This window comes from Electrophorus electricus, chromosome 10 (genome assembly GCF_041902795.1).
Source record: "Electrophorus electricus isolate QZ-2024a chromosome 10, ASM4190279v1, whole genome shotgun sequence".
NCBI lineage: Eukaryota > Metazoa > Chordata > Actinopteri > Gymnotiformes > Gymnotidae > Electrophorus > Electrophorus electricus.
In genome coordinates this window covers 18,462,592-18,482,605 of record NC_137506.1, presented here as the reverse complement: position 1 = coordinate 18,482,605, position 20,014 = coordinate 18,462,592, and the positions used below count along the sequence as shown (strand labels likewise).

Below are 20,014 nucleotides of genomic sequence, written 5' to 3'. Positions count from 1 at the left end.
TCCCTTTTAGAACTGAAAACACAACATAATACATTTTGACTGTCATGAAACAGCAGAGGATTTATTTTCAGGGAATAGTTGTCTGGTGTAGTGTGGCATATTGCACTCATTGTAGGAAGTGTAAGGGGATGTACAGCAGGGCTCTACACACGGCCCCATTTATTTATGGAGAGAGGGAAATAAACTGTAAGCCAGAGGGGATAAAAGTGCAGGATATTTGAATAACTGCAGACCACGTAATCAGTTTCCTTCACATAAATATTATAACGTAAGGTGGAACACACTGTGAATTCAACCACAGGGATTACTCATCTCTCTTTTTCATGGTGAATGCTGACGATATTAACTGGACAATATCAAAAATCTGTTCCTTGTTATTCTGGAGTGATGGCTCAGGTTAAGAACATAAAGACAGCAGACATGCAAGTATTTCCTTTGGCAAATTTCAAATAGGTATTTAGTGTATGTACACCAGAACTATGGTATGCCAAACCATGGAAGTAAGCTATATAATAAGAGCTCAGGCAGCAAAGGCCCAGATGGTGAGCTGTTCATCACTGTTTCCCTCGCTCTTTATACCTTTCTTACACAGATCTCTTTCTGCCTTTTCCTTTTGTTTCCATTTTATTCTCTTTTTGACTTTTCCATAAAAATGAGCTGTTTCCACTCTAAGTAGTAAGATATATAACTGAGTTACTGTAAGAATTCAGGTGCTAACAAGATACTGGTTTGTGCCTTTAATATCAGCCTAGCCCTCAGGAATACTTTTGCCTAAATCATATTTAGCACAGCGATCTCCTCCTGTCTCTAAGCCATCAGCCATGTTTCTGAGGCCAGGCGTCCATCTTGCCAGGATTCAACATCTCTGGAGGTTTCCTGCTTAACCCTGCAATCCAATTCAGAGATCCACATTCAGCTGCAAGAATCTAGTTCAGAGTTCATCATAAAGTATCTTGATCTGTGTAAGACTGCTGATAATTTCATATCTCATTTCATTTGAGTACTTATCTTCTGCTGTGCTAATTAATTAGGGAAGAATTGCAACAGCAGTTTTATTTTATTTTTGCCTATACATTTGCACCAAACAGCTATGTTCCTCATCAAGGACATTGATGGACTTACACCAAATCCATGTTTATGCAAAGGAAGACACAGAGGACAGCTCTCAAAAAAAAAAGTTGGAATTTTTTTCCCAAAAGCACTGGCCAGGGAAAGCACTCATTCTCACAACAGGTTTGAAAAACCACTTATTTGGCAAAGGCCACAATCCCAAGGCCGGGGAGATGTTTCCACAAGTTTTCTCACTTTGGAGGTTACTCTGAACCTCACACAAAAGAGAGAAATAACACATTCTTCAAAGAGAAGTATTAAATCATTCAAATAACCAAAATGTTCTTCCATCTTATATAAGAGACACAATAAAGCCAATCACATGTCTAAGCCTAATTTCCCTTTCTTGTTATAGTATAATCCAATTAAAAATACGACTGACCCTATAAATCAGCCTAATCAAACATACATTATTGAGCAATAACAGTTACTCCAACAGGTGCAAGAAACACAACAGAATTAGTTTGAGCCCCTGTTTATTTCAGTTATGCAGATCAAGTGATCAAGGCATAACCACAAACGAAGAACATATAACCACAGCCCGAAAATGCAGGAACCCGTTAAAACCAGATCCTGAGCTCTCCTTGACATACACATCCAGCTAGTGATGTTATGCAATATCTGAATGACAACCACAATAAGTTCTCATCAGAGCTGGAATGTTTATAAGGGCGTGTTTGTTTACGGTGACTGCTATGTTATGGTATTCAAAAGTAGATGACTGTTCTTGTCAGCTAAGCCTTGTGTGCTTAACTCTGTGGCACACCAATTTTCAGTGCAAGGGCCATAGGTTTCATTCTCTGCGTTTCATTACCTTTATTTAAGTCTTTCTACACACTTGCGGCTGCATTTTATGCTGAAATGTGTGGATGTGCTGTAGCCCTTCAGCCTCACAGCTTATGTGAATAAGCTTTCTGTTTCCCATTCAAGCTGATTTTCCGAGTGAGTCGTGCCTGGTTCTGGTTCCTGTTGTATTTTCTGCTTTGCTTCATTTCCTTTCAAACCTTCTGCACTGACAGGAAACATTTTTAGAGAGGACTGGCAGACAGAGTGAACATCAGTTGCGGAAAACATTGGCACACAGCCCCACCCTGCCTCCAGCTTGACTTCCCCAACCTGTGCTCAAAGCAGGGCTGTGAGCAGGACGCCACCGCAGATTCGAGCCTTGGAGCTCTTTGCACACGGCCGTCAGGCTCCGTATCGCTACGGTGGTGACGCCAAGCTATTCAGACAAGCTTTTTGCCGTTCACTGTACGGCCTCAGCCAAGGCAACAGTGTTTAGAAAAACATGGTGTGGGAGGGAGTCATGTGCGTATGTTTAACGTGAGATCCGGTGAGGTTTTGTGGAGGCCGCCACAGCCCCGTCGCTGTAATCAGAGAAAGAGAGAGAGAGAGAGAGAGAGAGAGAGAGAGCGCAATATCCTGAGATTGGCTGACCACAAATCTAACTCCAAGGCATCTGCCCTGTCCAGGCGAGGAAGGGAGGGGATGTGTGTGACAAGTGTGGTGGCCATTTTGGCCAGCATTATAGAGAGCTGTGGTTACCCATTTCCATTTCAAAGGGTTCATCATTAAAGGAAGTTGCACAGTTCTTTGTATAAAAGCAACAGCTTGCTGCTTTTTTGGCAATGTCCCTAAATCTTTCCCTAAATAACCCCTCCAATCACTGTTAAAGGAACCTGTCTCATCTTGGAAGTGTAAGTGTAGCACCGTATTAGGACTTGTTCATCTCTCACCTTCTTCTTGCTGCAGTAGATCTGCCATTTCTTCTCAGCAGGCAGGGCAAACATGGCCTCCCTGTTCTTGTCGGTGAGATCCAGTTCGTCCTGCAGGGGCAGAGAAGAGAGCATCTGAACCACTAATCGAACACTGCATGTCTGAACAAAAGGTATAAAGTGGCAGAGAAAATGTGCTAGCCTCCTGCTGAAAAGAGACTTATTTAACAATGAGGGCATAAAAGTTCGGTTTATTATCTATATACATTTACAGGATGCAGTCAGTACTGATGACTACAATGTGAATATTCAGTGTGAATCTTTAAACCATGGTTTTCCATAAAGCCCATATAATCCAAAAACAATCCACAAGATACTGCACCCCACCAACTCACAGCACAGGTTGCCAGCTGGTTCATCTGGAATTCACCTGAATCTAAACTAATATCGGTCCACCAGTTATGCATGAATAAAAAATATATAACATCTCCCTAAATTTATGTATATTTAAAATTAAAATGCTATGATGCTCAACATTATGTAAAATACACAACTGGAGGGAAAATGGAGGGAAGTCATTGGAAGCCCAGAGGGGAGCAAAAGTAAGTGATCAAACCACCAGAGAGTGAGCGAGTGAGAGCGAGAGTGAGAGAGTGCAAGAGAGAGAGAGAGAGAATGCAAAAGCGAGAGAGATATTTGTACTTATGCTGTATTTCATGTACTCATGACTCACATGGCTCAGGAATAAAAAGTGCCTCAATGCAATGTCCAAACCCAAGATTAACAGATTAACAACAAGCGAAACGGACAGAGTTTTGGTCCGCAAAAGGTCAGTGGCTTGGGTTTGGCCGTGGCCCAGTAATCATCACCCTGGCGGGCCCTCTTCCTGCTCACTCCAGCGACAATGTTCAGACTCACACTGACTGGGCAGAGCTGGGGTTTGCCGAGGACATGGAGATGGCAGGGTGCGTCAGGAAGTGTTTCCCCACCCAGAGCTCTCAGTTGAGGGAAAGTATGAGAGACCAGTCCCACTGACCTCCACACATCAGGGGGCAACAAGCTGGGTGAAGAGAAAAGGCTCTCTGCTGTCACAGAAAGCATTTCTGTGTCCAGTCGGAAATGGCTTTCACTGGTTCACGTCTGCTCTGGCTAAAACGTGGGTGACTGACGAAGCAGTGAGCTTGAGACTGGGGTTAATTTGTTTAAAGAGTTAAACAGTCTCATGGCAAAGGGTCATGTTTAGCTCCTATGTAATTTGCCTTCTTGGTTTGTAAAAAGCAAAAATATGATGAGTGATGTTTCCATCTAGAAACTATATTCAACCATTACGGTAAAACAATTTTTATGTCATGACAGACACAGGGAACAGTGTGTGTCAGTATAGATCTAGAACAACTGTGACCCAGTCTAATTTGCAGCGATGATCATTCTCCTAAATCCTGACAGACACAGTGAGGCATGAGAGAGTGTGTCACATAATTTATTTGTCATATGTCCTCTGTTAACCAGCCGAATGCTTCTGATCTTGCTCAATAAAAACCATAGATTGTTCCTTGGGTCTTTTAGCCAAAAACTGCATTGGTCACATTGCTATATACTATAGTATTCTCTAACAAAACACTCTACTGGTTACACTACACACTCATTATGACAGATACCCTATAAACGCTTCAGTATTTTATCAGTTCCATAATTTTTTTCTGGTAGTCATAAAAAAACAAGAAGCTCCATTTTTTTAGTGTTTATTGTTTTGTTTTTCTTTTAGTTGTTTATATATATCTTATTTTCCTTTTGTGAGCTTTCTCTGGAGTCAGTGTTACGATTGGCCCTGCAGACACACGCCTGCCACATGGTTGCCGGGCCCTGTGTCTCCCTCCCTGCCAATACTCCAGCTCTGTCCTATCACAGCACTCCTGGGACCCTGACAGAACCCTCGTCCTCACATTACCCTTGTTCACAGCTGGGCTGTGGCCACACAATACATTGCTGCCTAAATATCTCAATATTGGCCTTTGTGATACTGATATTGCAGAAGTCAACAATATGCAGTCTAAAAATCACATATATAAATGATAGTGTACATAGTGGTGCACATCCTGCCATGTGCACAATACCATACTGATAACAGATCTAGCAGCAAAGAAAAACACTGTGCGCACAAATGTTCTCAGCATTCATGTACACACTCTTCCCAAAGCACTGCAGCACAGCCACATCATACACATCAAATAACTCTCTCACGTGCAAGCGCAGACTCTGAAAATTTACAAGGAACCCACTTGAAATAACTTGAATGTGTGGGCAATAAAACCTGATGATAAGATAAAACAGCTTTTAATCAAGTCACCTGATAAACAAGAGTATTTTCTTTATGCCTACACATGCAGCAGACACCCTGAAAATAACACAAACTGCTCTGTGTACCTCAAACAGAATCCCCAACATGCAGGAGTGCAAAAGAACTCAAAGAAAACAGAATGTGGGGACAGCTGTGCGCACGAAGCCACGCGGTATCCCAGAGTTGCTTGGAAGGCCTCCTGGTGATCGATCGTGACGGAGCCACTCCGGCATGTGACATGGTCTCCGCTTTACGTGGGCCAATCAGACAGACAGTGCTGATTAGAGCCAGTTCCTCAAACCATGGGGTCCTTACACCTCAAACTGCTCTAAAGGCACTGTAACCCTGGCCACTCTGGAGACTGGCCATAAGGCTGTGTAGAGAAATAAGAATCAGTTCCTAATTGCAGTCCAGCTAGGACTGAGAATTTGGTCATAACTAGAACAGAACACAGCAGAGAGCTTCTGCACATCTAACTGTGGCTCCTGTGTTCAAAACTCAAACTTCATTTCTGGGTTTTGATGATTTCAATGCTCTGGGCCAGGACCCCACTGGTGAACTAGGCTAGACTGTCCCTGTACGGCAGAGATCGGGGTCAGGACTGAGCTGCCAATGGTGTTTGGAACACTGAAGTTGTGCCATGAGAGCCAGATGATCACTTGACCTACACCAACTGACTAATTAGTGCCCAAGGCAGTGCAAAGGAAGCGTACAAAGCTCCTATTAGCTCCCTTCAAAAGCAGAAAATCTGATTGCAGCAGTATTGTTGCTCTTCGATGCACTTCCAAGCACCCATGAGCTAACTGTGGACAAGCTTATGATTTTCAGATGGTATTTCTGCAGCTCCTCTATAGCCTCTGACCGGACCACTACTCACCACCAGCTCCGAGAAGCGGGCATGCAGTTCCTCCTCCGGGGGCATGGGTGCGCTGAACTCCAGCAACTGCAGGGGGACACTGTCCTTCAGGTTGATCTCAGGTGGCTCACTGCTGCCGAAGCAGCAGAGGAAGCCAAAGGCGGGCCGGGCACGCTTGCGGGGAGCCATGGTCTCAGCCGCCGCAGGGGGGCGGGGCCAGCGAGGCGAAGGTGCCGGGGCTGTTATCTACGGGGCATGATCTGTGAATACAAAATACACAAACACAGCGATTAGGGATGCGCGATCGAGTCACGTGTAGTCATAGCATGAGTGCACCTGCTGGTAACTGAAAGGGACCATATCCAAGAACATTCCAGACCACTAAACACAGAGCAAGTTGCACAGTTTACACTGTAGACCGAGAGACATAAACTTCTCAATGAACAGTCAACCCAACAGTGCAGAGACCTCCGTGAATGACAGTTTTACTGAATAACATTGCATAAAATGGGAGCCGTGGTATTGGTGGTCACAGAGTGCACAAAACATTGTAGAAGTAGCCTCACCTCTGTAGCCAGTGACCACTGAATCTGTGCCTTGTATGACTTGTTTCACCAAAAACATGGAAATGCAAAGAATTGAGAAATAATTGCTAAAATGGCTCGCAAAGCATGACTGAATGCTCTCTCTTATAGTTAAGCCGATCTTGTCGCTTTAGTGCTTTTGGCAAATTCACCCCTAATTTCTTTATTAGCGGAATGAGATCATGTGAGAAAAAGAAGGTTTCTGTTCTCTCCATAGGCAGGAGTCCAACTGACCCCAGGATCTTAAAACCTTCTGCTCTCTGGGCCAGGGGAAGCAGGGCTCCTGAAAGCACCAGTGCTCATCGCTGTGCGGCTGCCATGCTGACCATGTGGGCCCAGAGATGGGAGCAGGCTGGCACGTCTCTGGGAGCACTGGCATGGCCCCGACTGCCACAAAGGCCTCTCTGTTGCAGCTCTCTAGTGGGAGCTGTGCAGGATGGGGGGGTCTGGGGGAAGAAAGCGGGAGGCCGGCCGTACCCAGCACGCTCTTACACCCTCACCAGAAGCAGAAAAATCCAGAAGGAGGAAAAGAAGCCAGTGTTTTCTCAAGCATGTCCACCCTCTTAACTGCTTCCTACACGGTCAAGACACTAGAGGCTTCAAGAAACTGGGAAGAGGCTGAAGCATGGTATATACAAGGGTGTTGGCAAGAATATGAAAACACACCCACACACACACACACACACCCACACCCACACCCAATTAGAGAGCAACTAAATGAGGACAAACCTGCATTACTTGTCTTTACAAAATATACTCTAGATGTTCCATATACCATATATATATATATATATACACATATACATACATACATACATACATACATACATACATACATATGTATATACATATACATATATATACATATATACACACACACATAAAAAACATGCTTATTTGAGCATCCTGTTGAGTGAGAAAGTGAGGGGTGGGTTGGAGGTTAAGGCAGGTCCATGCCCAGGCTCACAGGCTCAGAGGCTCAGCACGCTGAACATGTTCAGCTCTGAATACGTCAGTGAACTGCATGTTAACTGGAGACCGCAAAGACAGTGGCTCTAAATGCAGAGGGGCAAGTGCACTGGGCAGAGACACTCACTCTCTCCCTCCCTCTCTCACTCACTCTTTCTCTGTTTCCATGGTGATACACTGGCATACTCAGAGTGGATTCTGGGCTCCTGTATGCTGGCTCTCATTGTGTGATTCCTGCCCTCCCCACTACCAACACTAATAATAGTATGGCTTTCTACAAGCCAGTCAGTGGATCATTTTAAGTACTGATGACTGATGACTTACAGCATAAGTACTGATTTACTCCCTAGTTTTCCACATCAGTCTGGGAACATGCAGGAGAGCACACGCTTTCCTCCACGTGATGCTCGACACATCTTGGTCAGACTCGCAGATATCTGCCATGTGGTGTGGAAGAGGGAATCCAGAGATGCTTCTCCTCTGCAACCCTCGCCGTGAATGGCATACGGTGCTACGGGATTTGACACCAGGGCTGAGTGTTGCCCTGGGCTGTTGAGGGCTGAGCATCCTAATTGGATGATCCACTTAGATGCACCTGCATCAACTCATACGACAGGCACCGCAGGGTAATAGTTCTTCTGCTGATAGGGTTCTCCTTGGGAAGTGTAGAGGGCATCCGTTTCACCATTTGCTCCATGGCTCTTCACACACACCTGATAACAAGCAATCTGAGTGTCCACAAGGCCGCCGTATGAGATTACACACACTTACTGACACTATTCATCCTACATGTGGAGAACAGAGAGCGTGAAGAACAACGGGAGAGGGAGAGAACGGGAGAGTGAGAGCCATAGACGGAGAAAGGGAGAAAACCCCACTGAACTCATGGCCCATCCTGTCTGAATCAGCCCTAATGGTGCAGTGGGGACCGCAGAGGAAGAGGAGGAAGCTCATTTTGGCCCATTCACAAGGACAGGATAGGGAGGCCTGCTTAAGCAGGAACTGCTTTAGACAGTTTTTTAGAAAGGTAGGCTGTGGCTGAGATGATGTTCTACATGGTGGAGGGGATGTCACACCTCAGTTAAGGCGACCCGCCTGACCCTTCACTTTAAATTAGCCATCACGGATGCCTTAACCATGCATCCTGGAATGGTGATTGATCACGCGCTTTCATGGTTCTGTCACTCCGTCTCCAGGCCATTCCACACTGCCGCATGTCTCAGTGCACTCAGAGGAGAAAGCTTGCTACTCGGCTTACTACATGAATACGCAGCCTCTTATATTTCCAGTATGGCCCTGAGGAAGAATGCACTCAACATCTAGTCCCTCCCTTCCAGGAAAGGGCCTAATTGCATTTACAGCTCTTGGTATCAGGTCAGTTCAGTGAAATCTTGTTTGTATAGCACTTTTCACAAGAGGGACAGCAACCCCAGGACTTGCTGGCTGAAGGTGCCTGGTGGGGTGGCAGGAGTAGGTGAGGTAGAGGTAGCACATGTAAAAGCTACTTTCTCTAGGGGACCGTAAATAGTACGACTCTGGTTTGAAAATGACTTAAGCAGACGTACCTTGTCTGGAGTAAGAAAAGATAAGATCATGGCTAATAATAAAAGTCCCTTTAGAACCATTTTGTCACCATCAATGTGCCAGTTCGGGTCAGTAGGGGTGAAAAATTTAAGAAAAATTTAAGAAACATGCATACATACATACAATCAATATAGATCTAGGTCACACCAGGAAGCTGAACCAGATGAGCCATAGCTATGCTAAATGAGGCACTGAGTTGCATTTCAGGACAACAGAACCAAGCTTTGTGGCGGCACCGTTAACTCACCCAGCTGTCTTTAGCCAAGTGCTGAGAGAAGAGTTCTGTCTGAGTTGACAACACAAGGAGAGTACTCAAACTCCAGCAACATATGCTGGAACAGCCTGCCTGAGGTAATACTGTAGGAAGGCAGCAAGACTTCACTTCAGCAAAGGGCTTCACTTTTTTTTTTTAATTGTGAAACCTCATGGTTTAAAGAATCTAAATTTCTGAAAGTAATTTGGCTCCGTTTCACACGTTTGCCTCTTTCTTTGACTCTCCTCTTCCTTTCCGTCAACCTCTCCGAAATTCATCTCTCATCACTCTCTCTCTCTGCCCTTCATCTTTCGTGTCAGTGAGCCGTTATCTCTCCTGACGTTGTGGGAGCGAACCACCAGAAACTGAGCTTCCAGTTCGTCTCTCCTCTCCCACTCCATCTCCTATTTCCTTCTGAGAGCGGGGTGGAGTTTTACAAAATGGAAAGTGACAGTACTGACATTTAGAAGCAAACTCATGATTTGTAAAAAGCGCTATGGCTCCGCCCTCCTCAAGGCCACTGCTGATGGGCTCTGCAGCAGCTCATTGAGTATGCAGCGCAGAGACTGCCCTCAGGCGCTAGCTCAGGGGTGTGGCCTCTGGGTTCCTCTGCCAAGACACAGAGTGGAAACAAGTCCCTAATTGCAGGTGAGATCAATGAGTGCAACAGCATGGGTGGAGGAGCAGAGCAGGGAAAAGAACCAGCAGTGCTTCTGCAGACGCATGGGGAAAAAAAAAAAAAGAGGATGGCATTCTCATGAATATGAGCCAGTACAAAATGAATAACTGCGTATACTCACGTTCACAGGCATGCACACATATGCGCACAGAAACTCTCGCCCAAAGAAATTAAATTCTCGCACTCACACACATCTTGAGCCAAAACATGTTGGCTGAAGAGCAGAGGTGCAGAGAGAGAGAGAGAGAGAGAGAGAGAGAGAGAGAGAGAGAGAGAGAGAGAGAGAGAGAGAGAGAGAGAGATGAAGAAGAAGAAAGAAAAACAAACACAGAAAAGGGGACGAGATGGGAGAAGAGAGGGCAAGAGAGAAATTGAGAGACAGAAACAGACACACAGAAGAGACTGAGAAAGAGCTGCCACTTTTCATTCAGCCTGTCACCTCATCCCACTGGCCTGCTATAAGTAGGTCATGGGAGTAGAGAGAGAGAGAGAGAGAGAGAAGAATAAAGTGGCTGCAAGACACTCACAAGCTTCTCTCACATGCACATATCCACTTCTTCAAATTCATCGATCCATTCTCCCAGTCTCTCACACTCCAGATGAAGCTCCGTCACACTTCCCACCGAACAAGCTCCATTCTGGCCACGCATTCATCCGCCCCTCTCCTTCTCTCTGCTGGGGAGACATGCATATCCCTCGCTTTCCGACAGAAATCCTTTCTGCACTTCCATCTTTCTTCCCCCGTTTCAAGTGCGTCTCTGCAGCTAATCTATTACACAGCAGGGACATACTTGAATGTAAATGTGCTATGTTGGTTCTGCAGGCGAATCCATTCTTTGCCTGCTCTCGCCTGAATTCATACCCTCACTGCAGTCACAGGGGAGAGGCAGGAATCCTTGGCATCCCCTGCTGCCAAAAGGAATCTCTTCATTTTCTTTTTTCACCAGTGTCGCAGCTCGTCCCTCAGAAATTCAAACTGACAAAGCGCAGGTGAAATAAGCAGAGTGTGAAATGGGGCTGAGGGAGACACAGCACACAGGAGAGCAAAACGCTGCACGAGAGCTCGGGGCCGTTGGCCTGATCCCACTGATGACTCGCTGACACGTTATCAGTGTCTGCTTCGGTCAACTCGCAGCCAGCGCAGAGAAAATGACATTAGGCGTATTGATTCTGGTATGTGTGGGTGTGTATATGCGAGCGTTGTACACACACACACACACACACACACACACACACACACACACAGATCTGGCCTTCCCTGACCTGATCCTTTGTCATCATTATTTGTTGTGTGTATGCACACAGCCGCTCAAATAGCGAGCCGTCGGCAGGCTTCCACTCAACGCCGGCCTCTTGCCAGGAATCGCCCCTGATGTCGGCACCCTCTTCCTGGCCCCGTGCAGCATGTCTGACCTGCTGCCACCTCCCCTTCACGCCTGCCCCTGACCAGCCGGACCCACGTCTCTCAAGGCACTCCTTCACCGCAGCCCACACACCAGATGGGCTGCAGGCCCAGATCACCGCATAGATGCTTGCAGCCTGTGAGCGGTCATCATTTCATGCCCTACATCGTCAGCGGTCATCATTCACACGGCTGGAGTGAAACGATAAAGCCAGAGTCCAACACAGATAAACAGGGGATTTGTGTTTTCCTCATGCACTTTCACCATGCTATGACTGAACCTGCTGAGCCAAGAGATTAGTCACATTAAAATATATATTAATGAGATCTACATAAAAGAAGATGTATTTCAGAGTTTTATTTATTTATTAAGAATGGTTTGGTGGAGAATTTCACACAGTGACTGGACAGTTCATGGTCATAAAGGACCCTGAAGTGGCAGACAAACACTGCACTTATGCATGTACACACACAGACACACACACAGACACATACACACACACACACGCTTAAAATAGAAACATAAATAGCATGAATAATAAGTCGCAGACTAGATGTGAATATGGCTTGATTTTCTCTCCCATCTGCCCACACACACTGTAACACATACATTCCAAACTTATTACTGCATCATCTATTTCTCCACAAACACAGCTTGGTGAACTAGGTTACAGTCTGAATTGATAAATGACCATTGCTAACCATGTAATGGAGAGGCTAGAGTAATTTCATGCCACATTTCCTATGCTCGGTGGGAAGCAAGCTCTTTAAAACAAAACAACAACAACAAAACCACACACTGGCACCCATCTAGAACACAGGGACAATGTCGATGACACAAGGGAGGGACACAGTGCAGAAAAAAAGCCTTTAGAGCCAATAGTGAGCCCCTAGGTATGCCTTATGCATGTACAATGTGTGTGCCATCCAACTGCGGAGCCTTAATTCCAGCCTCCAACTCTAAGTAACATGCATCTGAAGTACAACCAGTGACTTTAATCCCCTCAGATACAATGAACTCGACGAGTGGCGGTTAGTAATGACACTCCTTTCCCAGACAACCTAAAAGGACTTCCTCTCCAACCCTGCATCAGATAAGACAAAGACGGAGAAGGAAGGAAAATCTCTAATGGGAGAGCACTCAGATACTACACCATGCAGTCTTGAGCCAAACGGTCTTCTCAGATAGCCAGAAGGGAGGCATGGCTTAAGTCTGAGGACATTACAAAATTAAATAACAATTGATATTTTGAGGTCTATGCAACCATGGAGACTGCAGCCAAGAGCAACAGCTTTACTTCATCTAATATCTACTCACACATCTACTTAACACTGAGAATTGTTGAGGCACATCTCACACTGAAGTCTGAATCCATATTATTTTAGTCTTCAGCTGCGCACCCACCATCTGTTTTTAGCATTTAGAAATGAATAGAGTTATCAAAATGTTTAGTGTCTGTTTTCCATATTCCTGTGTTTTCTTTAACTCATGGACCATAAAAGACATGCTTGCATGACATGCTGGTGACACATAATCGGGGTGGAGATGAAGCCTGTCGGCTCAGCCGTGTGTTCAAGGACATTTGGGTGCAGCACCTGGGTGGTTCCACCCCAGGTGTCTTCAGGTAGATCAGTCACAGCCTCTGTTCTGATGTGTGGTTGGAGTCGTGTTATAAATGCTGCAGTGGCAAACCTCTGCGTGTTGCTATCTTATAACCAGCTGCTGATGGCCCTCATAACGTAGTCATACATTAAATGGGATCACACTAGATTTCACTGTATATTGCATTACATCCACTTCTAGATTATGCATGGCTTCATGAGTGTGCACATATGACTGCTCACACATAAGGCAGCTTAACTGGCTATTTTGTGGGTTAAATAGTAGGCTGCATTACTATTGCTCTCCTTGGGAGGGGAAACATTCCTGTCAAAACTAAGGAAAGTGAGGATCCACAAGGGATGTTGATAAAAGCCATTTCATTCTCTCATTTTCTCAGAAAAACTAAAGCCATGTCCACATCTGCTATGGGGCCTTGAAACTCAATTTCAGTCAGCGTGCAAGCCAAAGGACTGACAGAAAAATCTAATTGTGTCTGTTCATTTTATTTCTTTTAATAGCAATCTTAACAATTAAAAATGAGAATTCATGTTGATATTTTTGATGGCATCGTATTTTCCTTTGCCAGCATTCTCTGAGCACACAGGAAGATAAAAGACATGACAGATTTATGTCCCAGCTGGAAGGCACAGCTTCAGAGTGTGAGCAGGTGGAACTCCGCACATGGCGGTTTTGCTGGAGATTTGAATTACAACTTTTGAGGTCTCAACAATAAATAATCCCCCCCCCAAAAAAGCTACTTTTCCTGTAGAAAAAGTTTATGACACAGTTGAGGGCATCAACCCTTTGACCTGAGGGTCACGTGATGATTCATCAGCCTAGGGAGTTTCTTCTTCTAAAGTCACAAAATCTTTCTAAACAAAAATAATGGCAGTGGAACATTATAATAATGTGCAGTATCAATACTAACACATTTAAAAAACATTCCAAAACATCTACTACATCACTATATCATCCATTCTGCAATACAGCAGACTGCAAAAATACGCACGACTGATGCCTTCCTTCTGCCTTCCAGACAGAGCTGCAGGTGTATGACAGAAAAGACAGCAAGCAAGTCGTTCCAGTCGTCTCAGAACCAGACAGGGGCACAGTTTACGGTATGCAAGCTGGAGGTGGAATTAGACACAGTCTCCAACATGTAATATTACTGACCCACTTTTTTAGCGTGTAGCTGTTGCCGAGAGAACGCCAAAGAGCGTGGGACCGAAATGAAATGGATGCTATTTATATGTTAGCTTCTACATTCCCCAAACCCTGTGCAGTGCATTCCTGTGCATCAGCAAAGCTTTGAGGGGAAACCTGATAGCCCACATCTCTCCCCATCAGATCCCACAGCATCCTGTGCACGGGGGTATCAAATTGTTTGCTTTCTTTTGTGTGTTTTGTGTCTTTTTCTTTTCTGTGGAGGCACACGTTCAAATCCGTTTTGAAAAATAAAAAACCCTGAGGTGTTATTTGTTGTCACATGGCTAACTGTGAGTAGTGGGAGAGAAATTTGAAGCCAAAGCATGCAGTTTATATTAACTGTCTGCAGGTAGGTGTTTTACCAAAACAGTGAACTCTAACCCTACAGCAAACTCTTGCCCTTTCTTAAACCGTGAACTTTAATCCCCAGTTGCACTCAGCCTTGAAGTGAGCTGAAGTCCACACTTAAAGATGAAACGGAAGCAGAACAGCCACTCAACAGCTGCTCAATTACCAGATTTCCGGGGTTTCAGAGGCAAATAAGACCACTCCAAATCTTCCTGCTACAATTGGGCGCAGGCATGTGTTATATCAGCTCAGCTGCGGTGGTGACAGGTTGACGCAGACCGGCTCTTCTGGCAGCTTGTAAAGGGTTTCCGTTATGGGTCTGTCATCTAAGGTCTGGCATGCAGAAGACCCAGACGCAGAGCAGCCTTGGGACCGTGGTGCTGTTTGGCACTCTTTACAGGGTGAGAGGTCAGCAACTGCAGGCTGAAGGACACAGGTCTCACTATGGCTAATGTCTGGAATGTACACGTAGAACCTTTCTAGCGAGTCAAATAGACCTTTAAAATAGATCCAGCAAAGTTCTTGCCTGATCCTGCTGTACTGTATCAAGCTCAGATTGTAAGCCTCAGAAGTGTTGCAGCAGTACAATGAATGCCTTCTGCCCCACTCATTTGGGGACTTCCAGATGAGCTCAGCATTAATATTGTGCAGTGTCAATTCTAAAGCATTTTCTATTGCATCACTGGGCTCTCCATTCACTTTTATACATCCTTCCAAAAGCAGGTTACAATAACTCCTTTCTATGCTAAATGTAAGTCTTTTTCTGTATATATATATATATATATATATATATATATATATATATATATATATATATATATATATATATATATAAACAAAAAAATAAACAAACAACCCACACAATTGCCATTGGTGATGTCTTAGCAATTAATCTAGTTTGTGAAAAAAATCTTGATCGTAGGCACACACACACACAAAAAAAGATATTTCAATGACATACTAATTTTAAGATAATTTATTTTAAAAAGATATCTTACTGCGTTAGCAGAAAATTCAAGAAATAGACGCATGAATGAAGTGCAACTATCTGTCAATGCATAAATGATAAAAATCACGTCAAGGCAAGAAAAATGACTAAAAATGTCTAGATAATGGTTTCCTAATTGAGTTATTCTAGATAATGTCGGTTTCCTAATTTTATAATAACCTCAAACTTTGCTGTCTATACTGAAGATTTTTTCACTTTCTAAAATATAATTCTTTGCAGTGAAAACAACTTTAGCAATGAAAAAAATTCAAGCAACGTTGCTTCTGAACCCACCTACACCCACGAGCTGCTATAAACTGACTGCGCTTGGTGCTCATTAACACTGGCCCTCGTGTTCTCAATGAGTGCATTGTGGCTCCTACGTCCATAATACATGAGAAGTACAAAGGCTGAACACCGAGTGTCAGAGCTGACAGCTGCAGCTCTGGGGCCTCTGCTCATCTTTCTTTAATGCCCTTGTGCCCTGAGCTCTGCGCAGATGGCCCACGACAGTGCATCCACACGAGCAGGCACGTGCTCCTGCGAAGAGCTTGCATTTGGTAAGGAGGAGTTGGCCAAGAAAACCCAAGACCTTCTGCTTGGGTAGCTACTGTACCCTTAAATTCAGTGGGAGACTCGATCAGGCAGAACAGGAGTAGTAGTAGTAACTCCTTAGGCTTCTTGGTTATGAGAACGTTTTCAGAATCCATCTTTAGATATGGCTCCAACATGCAGGAGAGACCAAAACCTTCCAGCAGAGAGCAGTGATACCAGGTCAGACTGAGCATGCTCCTGATAATAAGACATTTCCCCCTAAATCCCACAAGGCTGTAAATTCAGTCACATGACTGACAGCAAATTTAAGACCCAGAGAATGGGCAGATTGGTGAGGACTCCCAGAAAGCCATGCCCGCAGACTTAGTTTGAGTTTAATGTTGTTGGATAGTTGATTTGTATGTGTGTGTGTGTCTGTGTGTTGCTTGATTTAATTTTGTTGTCTCTTCTTTTAGTTAATTAGAGGATTAGGAATGTGTCATTATGCTCTTTTTTAGTTTAGTTTAGTTTAGTTAACCATCTCCCTGTTAGAGCAGTTCCCTTTCTGCCAGTTTGCTGTGTACAAGTCTGTGGAAAATACTGAGCTGTTGCAATAAAGCGCTTTCTTCAAGCAGAAATGCCTACTGGCAGCTTTCCTTCTGCGACAACACTACATTACACTCTTAACTCTCCCAAACAGTCAAAAGTGTGTCAGAACACCTATGTAGAAACCCCAGGCCCAAAGGCTGTTAGTCCTGTACCAGCCACTACCAGGTTCATGCTGTACTGCTGGCTCCCAAGGGTGAGGATCAGAGGTAAGAGAAGTTTAAGTCCTGCAGGGCGCTCAGGAACTAAGAGGGTATGCCATCACCCTAAAATAGTCTCGCTCTCACAGTCATGCCCAGCATACCCACAATCCCTAGCATTTTTAATATCCTCTCTGGGTCAAGTAAGTACCCCAGAATTCCCAGTCAGATAAAGATGCTCCATTCTTAGAGTTACCACAGACCACTGACAGACCCGCACTGCCCAGAGGGCAGCACATCTGATCAACAGTTTATATACAACACACTTAAAACTGCTACTACAGACAAAATTTGTTTCAAAGATCCTCTGCTTGTGGCACTGGCTCTGCACACAGGGATTCTGGTCATATTGTGGAGATTTGTGACCACTGTTAATTTGCTTGATAGAATATATATATTAAACTCTGCAGACTCGAACCAAAGCTCAGCTCTGAACAAAAGGATCTTCTGTGAGGCACAACAAAATGTAACAAAAGTGCCATTCAAAGTAAAGCATGGGCTCATTCAATACATATTGGTTAATTTTCAGAAGATTAATTAAAAGTCCAGCAAAACACAGTTTTGTTCTTGTCATTGCTAAAACAAAAAGTTTTAGAAATGTATATTTACAGAGCTCCCTGGGAGTTTTTTTATTGGATAAAAAGAACTTTGATGGCTTGGTCTTTATTGGTGTCACTAGCTCTATTTAAAGGCTCGCATGCTGCAAATACATCTGGGTTCTGTTCCCCACGTCCGTGGGCTCATCTTACGGGCACAGCGAGAACCACCTTCATCAACAGCGTGATCAAATTGCAGAATGTGAGCAAACACTCACCCCTTTCAGTAAACTGCCCCTGGAGTCCCCTCATCCTGCCTTCTCAGTAGGTACCCAGACCTCTCCCGGACACCCCAAAAGGTCCTTTAAAAACTATGCAGTGTCCCTGTCTTCTTTGATCCTCCCCGCCTGCTTCGTATAGAACTGTCTCTGCTGACAAGGAAATATGGAAAGTATTTGGGAGCGAAGGGATACTTCTGCCCCAGTCTGAGCTTCCACTGCCCTCTGAGCTACTGCACTGAAGCCTGCATTTCAGCTGACTGTGCTGGGAGCGGAGCTGTTAACATTCCCCCCACCCTCCTCACCCTCCCCTCCTTTCTCCCTCCTGTATGTTCGCCTCCCCTCCTCTTCTGGATCCTGAGCTCAGTATAGAACAGTGTGCATATGCATATCTATGAAACTGTATTGGAAGAGCACAGGATGAAGGGAAATGACCAACCAGAACTTGTGCTTTCCACTCAAACAACCCTCCACTGCCCCACACCCACGCAGACGCAGACAGCCTCCCCCCCCCACCCCCGGGCCCCCAGCTGGCGCATTCCTGATCCCGGCTCATTAGCGGAAATGGGCCGGGGATCATAGAACACCCAGAGGAACTCCCTTCCTGGCTGGGGTCTTCCTCACATCCACGCACGCTGGCACAGCCGCACGCTCGCAGACGTGCAGTCAAACCCAAACCCTGCCGAGAGCAGCCGGCGAGCACAGCTTAGCAGCTCGGAAGGCTTGTGAATTCACGAGCTGTTAATGCAGTTCAGCTGGACGGATGGAACAAAACTCTTCAGGACCTGTCGGTTCACATAATTAAGGCTTCTCGCATGCACCAGGACTGAAATCAGATAAGAGTCACCACACTAGGCCCTCAAGAGCTTTAGTGCAATTATCTCATCATGATAACATGGAGGTCTGAGGAGACAGGAAGGGGTACTGTCAGTAATTTAAGTCTCCCTCTCTGCTCATGTCGAATGCATTATGTGGAGATAAACAGCGAGAGGAATGTGGTTTCACACCCACCAATAATGCTCGATGCTTTCCCATCAATAATGCACAACGCTTTGCATTCTGAATGTGGGGGAGGGGGGTAAAATGCCAATGATTGAATTGCTTGACCTTAATCACAAACTGCAAAAGAACAGCTGAGGTCACATGGGAAAATGGAGGAGAGCCCATCAAAAGGAGAAAAACAGCCATTTTCAGTGACCTCTGATCTTCCTGTTCACAAGTCCAAGGACCACGACAACATTCTGCACTTGATTCAGAGCGAGTCTTGTTAAAAACTCTGGCCAAGGCTGTACATTAAAGTCACCAAAAATAGCAAACCATAATTTAAGGATAAAGGTGAATTTAACTTCATAGGAAATATAATGTACAGTTAAAACAACGTTCCACCATTTTGGTTTGTTGTCAATAATCCACACAAAATAATGTTACTTTTATGTGCTTTATGACACCTATGCACACAAAAAATTGGGATTTATATCTGCTGAACCTTACAAAAGTAATTAGATGTGTCTGAATTACAAGTGATACACTGTATCTGCATTATTCCAGTATTTTTACTGCAAACCAAATATGTTCTTAAAGTTAATTTTCAAAGTCAAAATTCATTATTTGTCAGCAGATTTTTTCAATAATGAAAAACTAAAAAATTCTGCTTGTGTAAGTATTCAGCTCCTGACAGGTCCAATATAACTGCAGTAACAGGTTTACGTTTGTTTGGGTCATTCTCCTCTAGCTTTGCACACAGTCGGGAGTGATTTTCATCCCCCTGCCAGATTTTCTTCAGGATGTTTAGGTTGGTTTGAGGATGCTTGGGCACTGCACTTTTCAAATACTCATAACCATGAATGATTTATTGGACTGAGAATTAGACTTTTGACTTTTTTGGTTGTTTAAGAACTGTTTTGCTACAGGCTTGACCTTTGCTATGATGGTCCTGCCAAAAGCTTTAATTTTGCACCAGATTAAAGCAGTGTGTCTGCAGTATCTTGCTGTGGATCCCTTAACCCGTAATCAGATGCCCAGTCCTCACTGAGTATTCCGACAATATGATGCTGCCACCTCCACACTTCACTGTGCGGAAGGGGTTTGTTGAAGAACAGTCAGTGTTAGGGTTGTACCATACATAACGCTTCACCAGACCACAAAACCTTGCCCTACAATTTAGCTGGGACCCTCTGATGCTTTCTGGCAAATTCCAAACATGCGCTGATCTGTTTTTTCCGTAA

General features: G+C 44.6%; 1 protein-coding gene across 14 annotated transcripts in view; it reads right to left on the bottom strand.

The window, feature by feature from the left end:
• The window catches only part of daam2 (dishevelled associated activator of morphogenesis 2), a 91,892-nt gene that overhangs the window by 51,469 nt on the left and 20,409 nt on the right, over positions 1-20,014 (bottom strand). For 13 of the 14 annotated variants that reach the window (XM_081722293.1, XM_081722299.1, XM_081722298.1 and 10 more), the window contains exons 2-3: positions 6,041-6,279; positions 2,847-2,936 (exon numbers count right to left, since the gene is read on the bottom strand). In XM_081722293.1, the coding sequence (XP_081578419.1) occupies positions 2,847-2,936; positions 6,041-6,208 (258 nt within the window). In that variant the 5' untranslated portion in view covers positions 6,209-6,279. Of the gene's footprint in view, positions 1-2,846; positions 2,937-6,040; positions 6,280-17,789; positions 18,061-20,014 lie in introns of those variants that run through there. The other variant, XM_081722294.1, reaches the window with a different exon arrangement.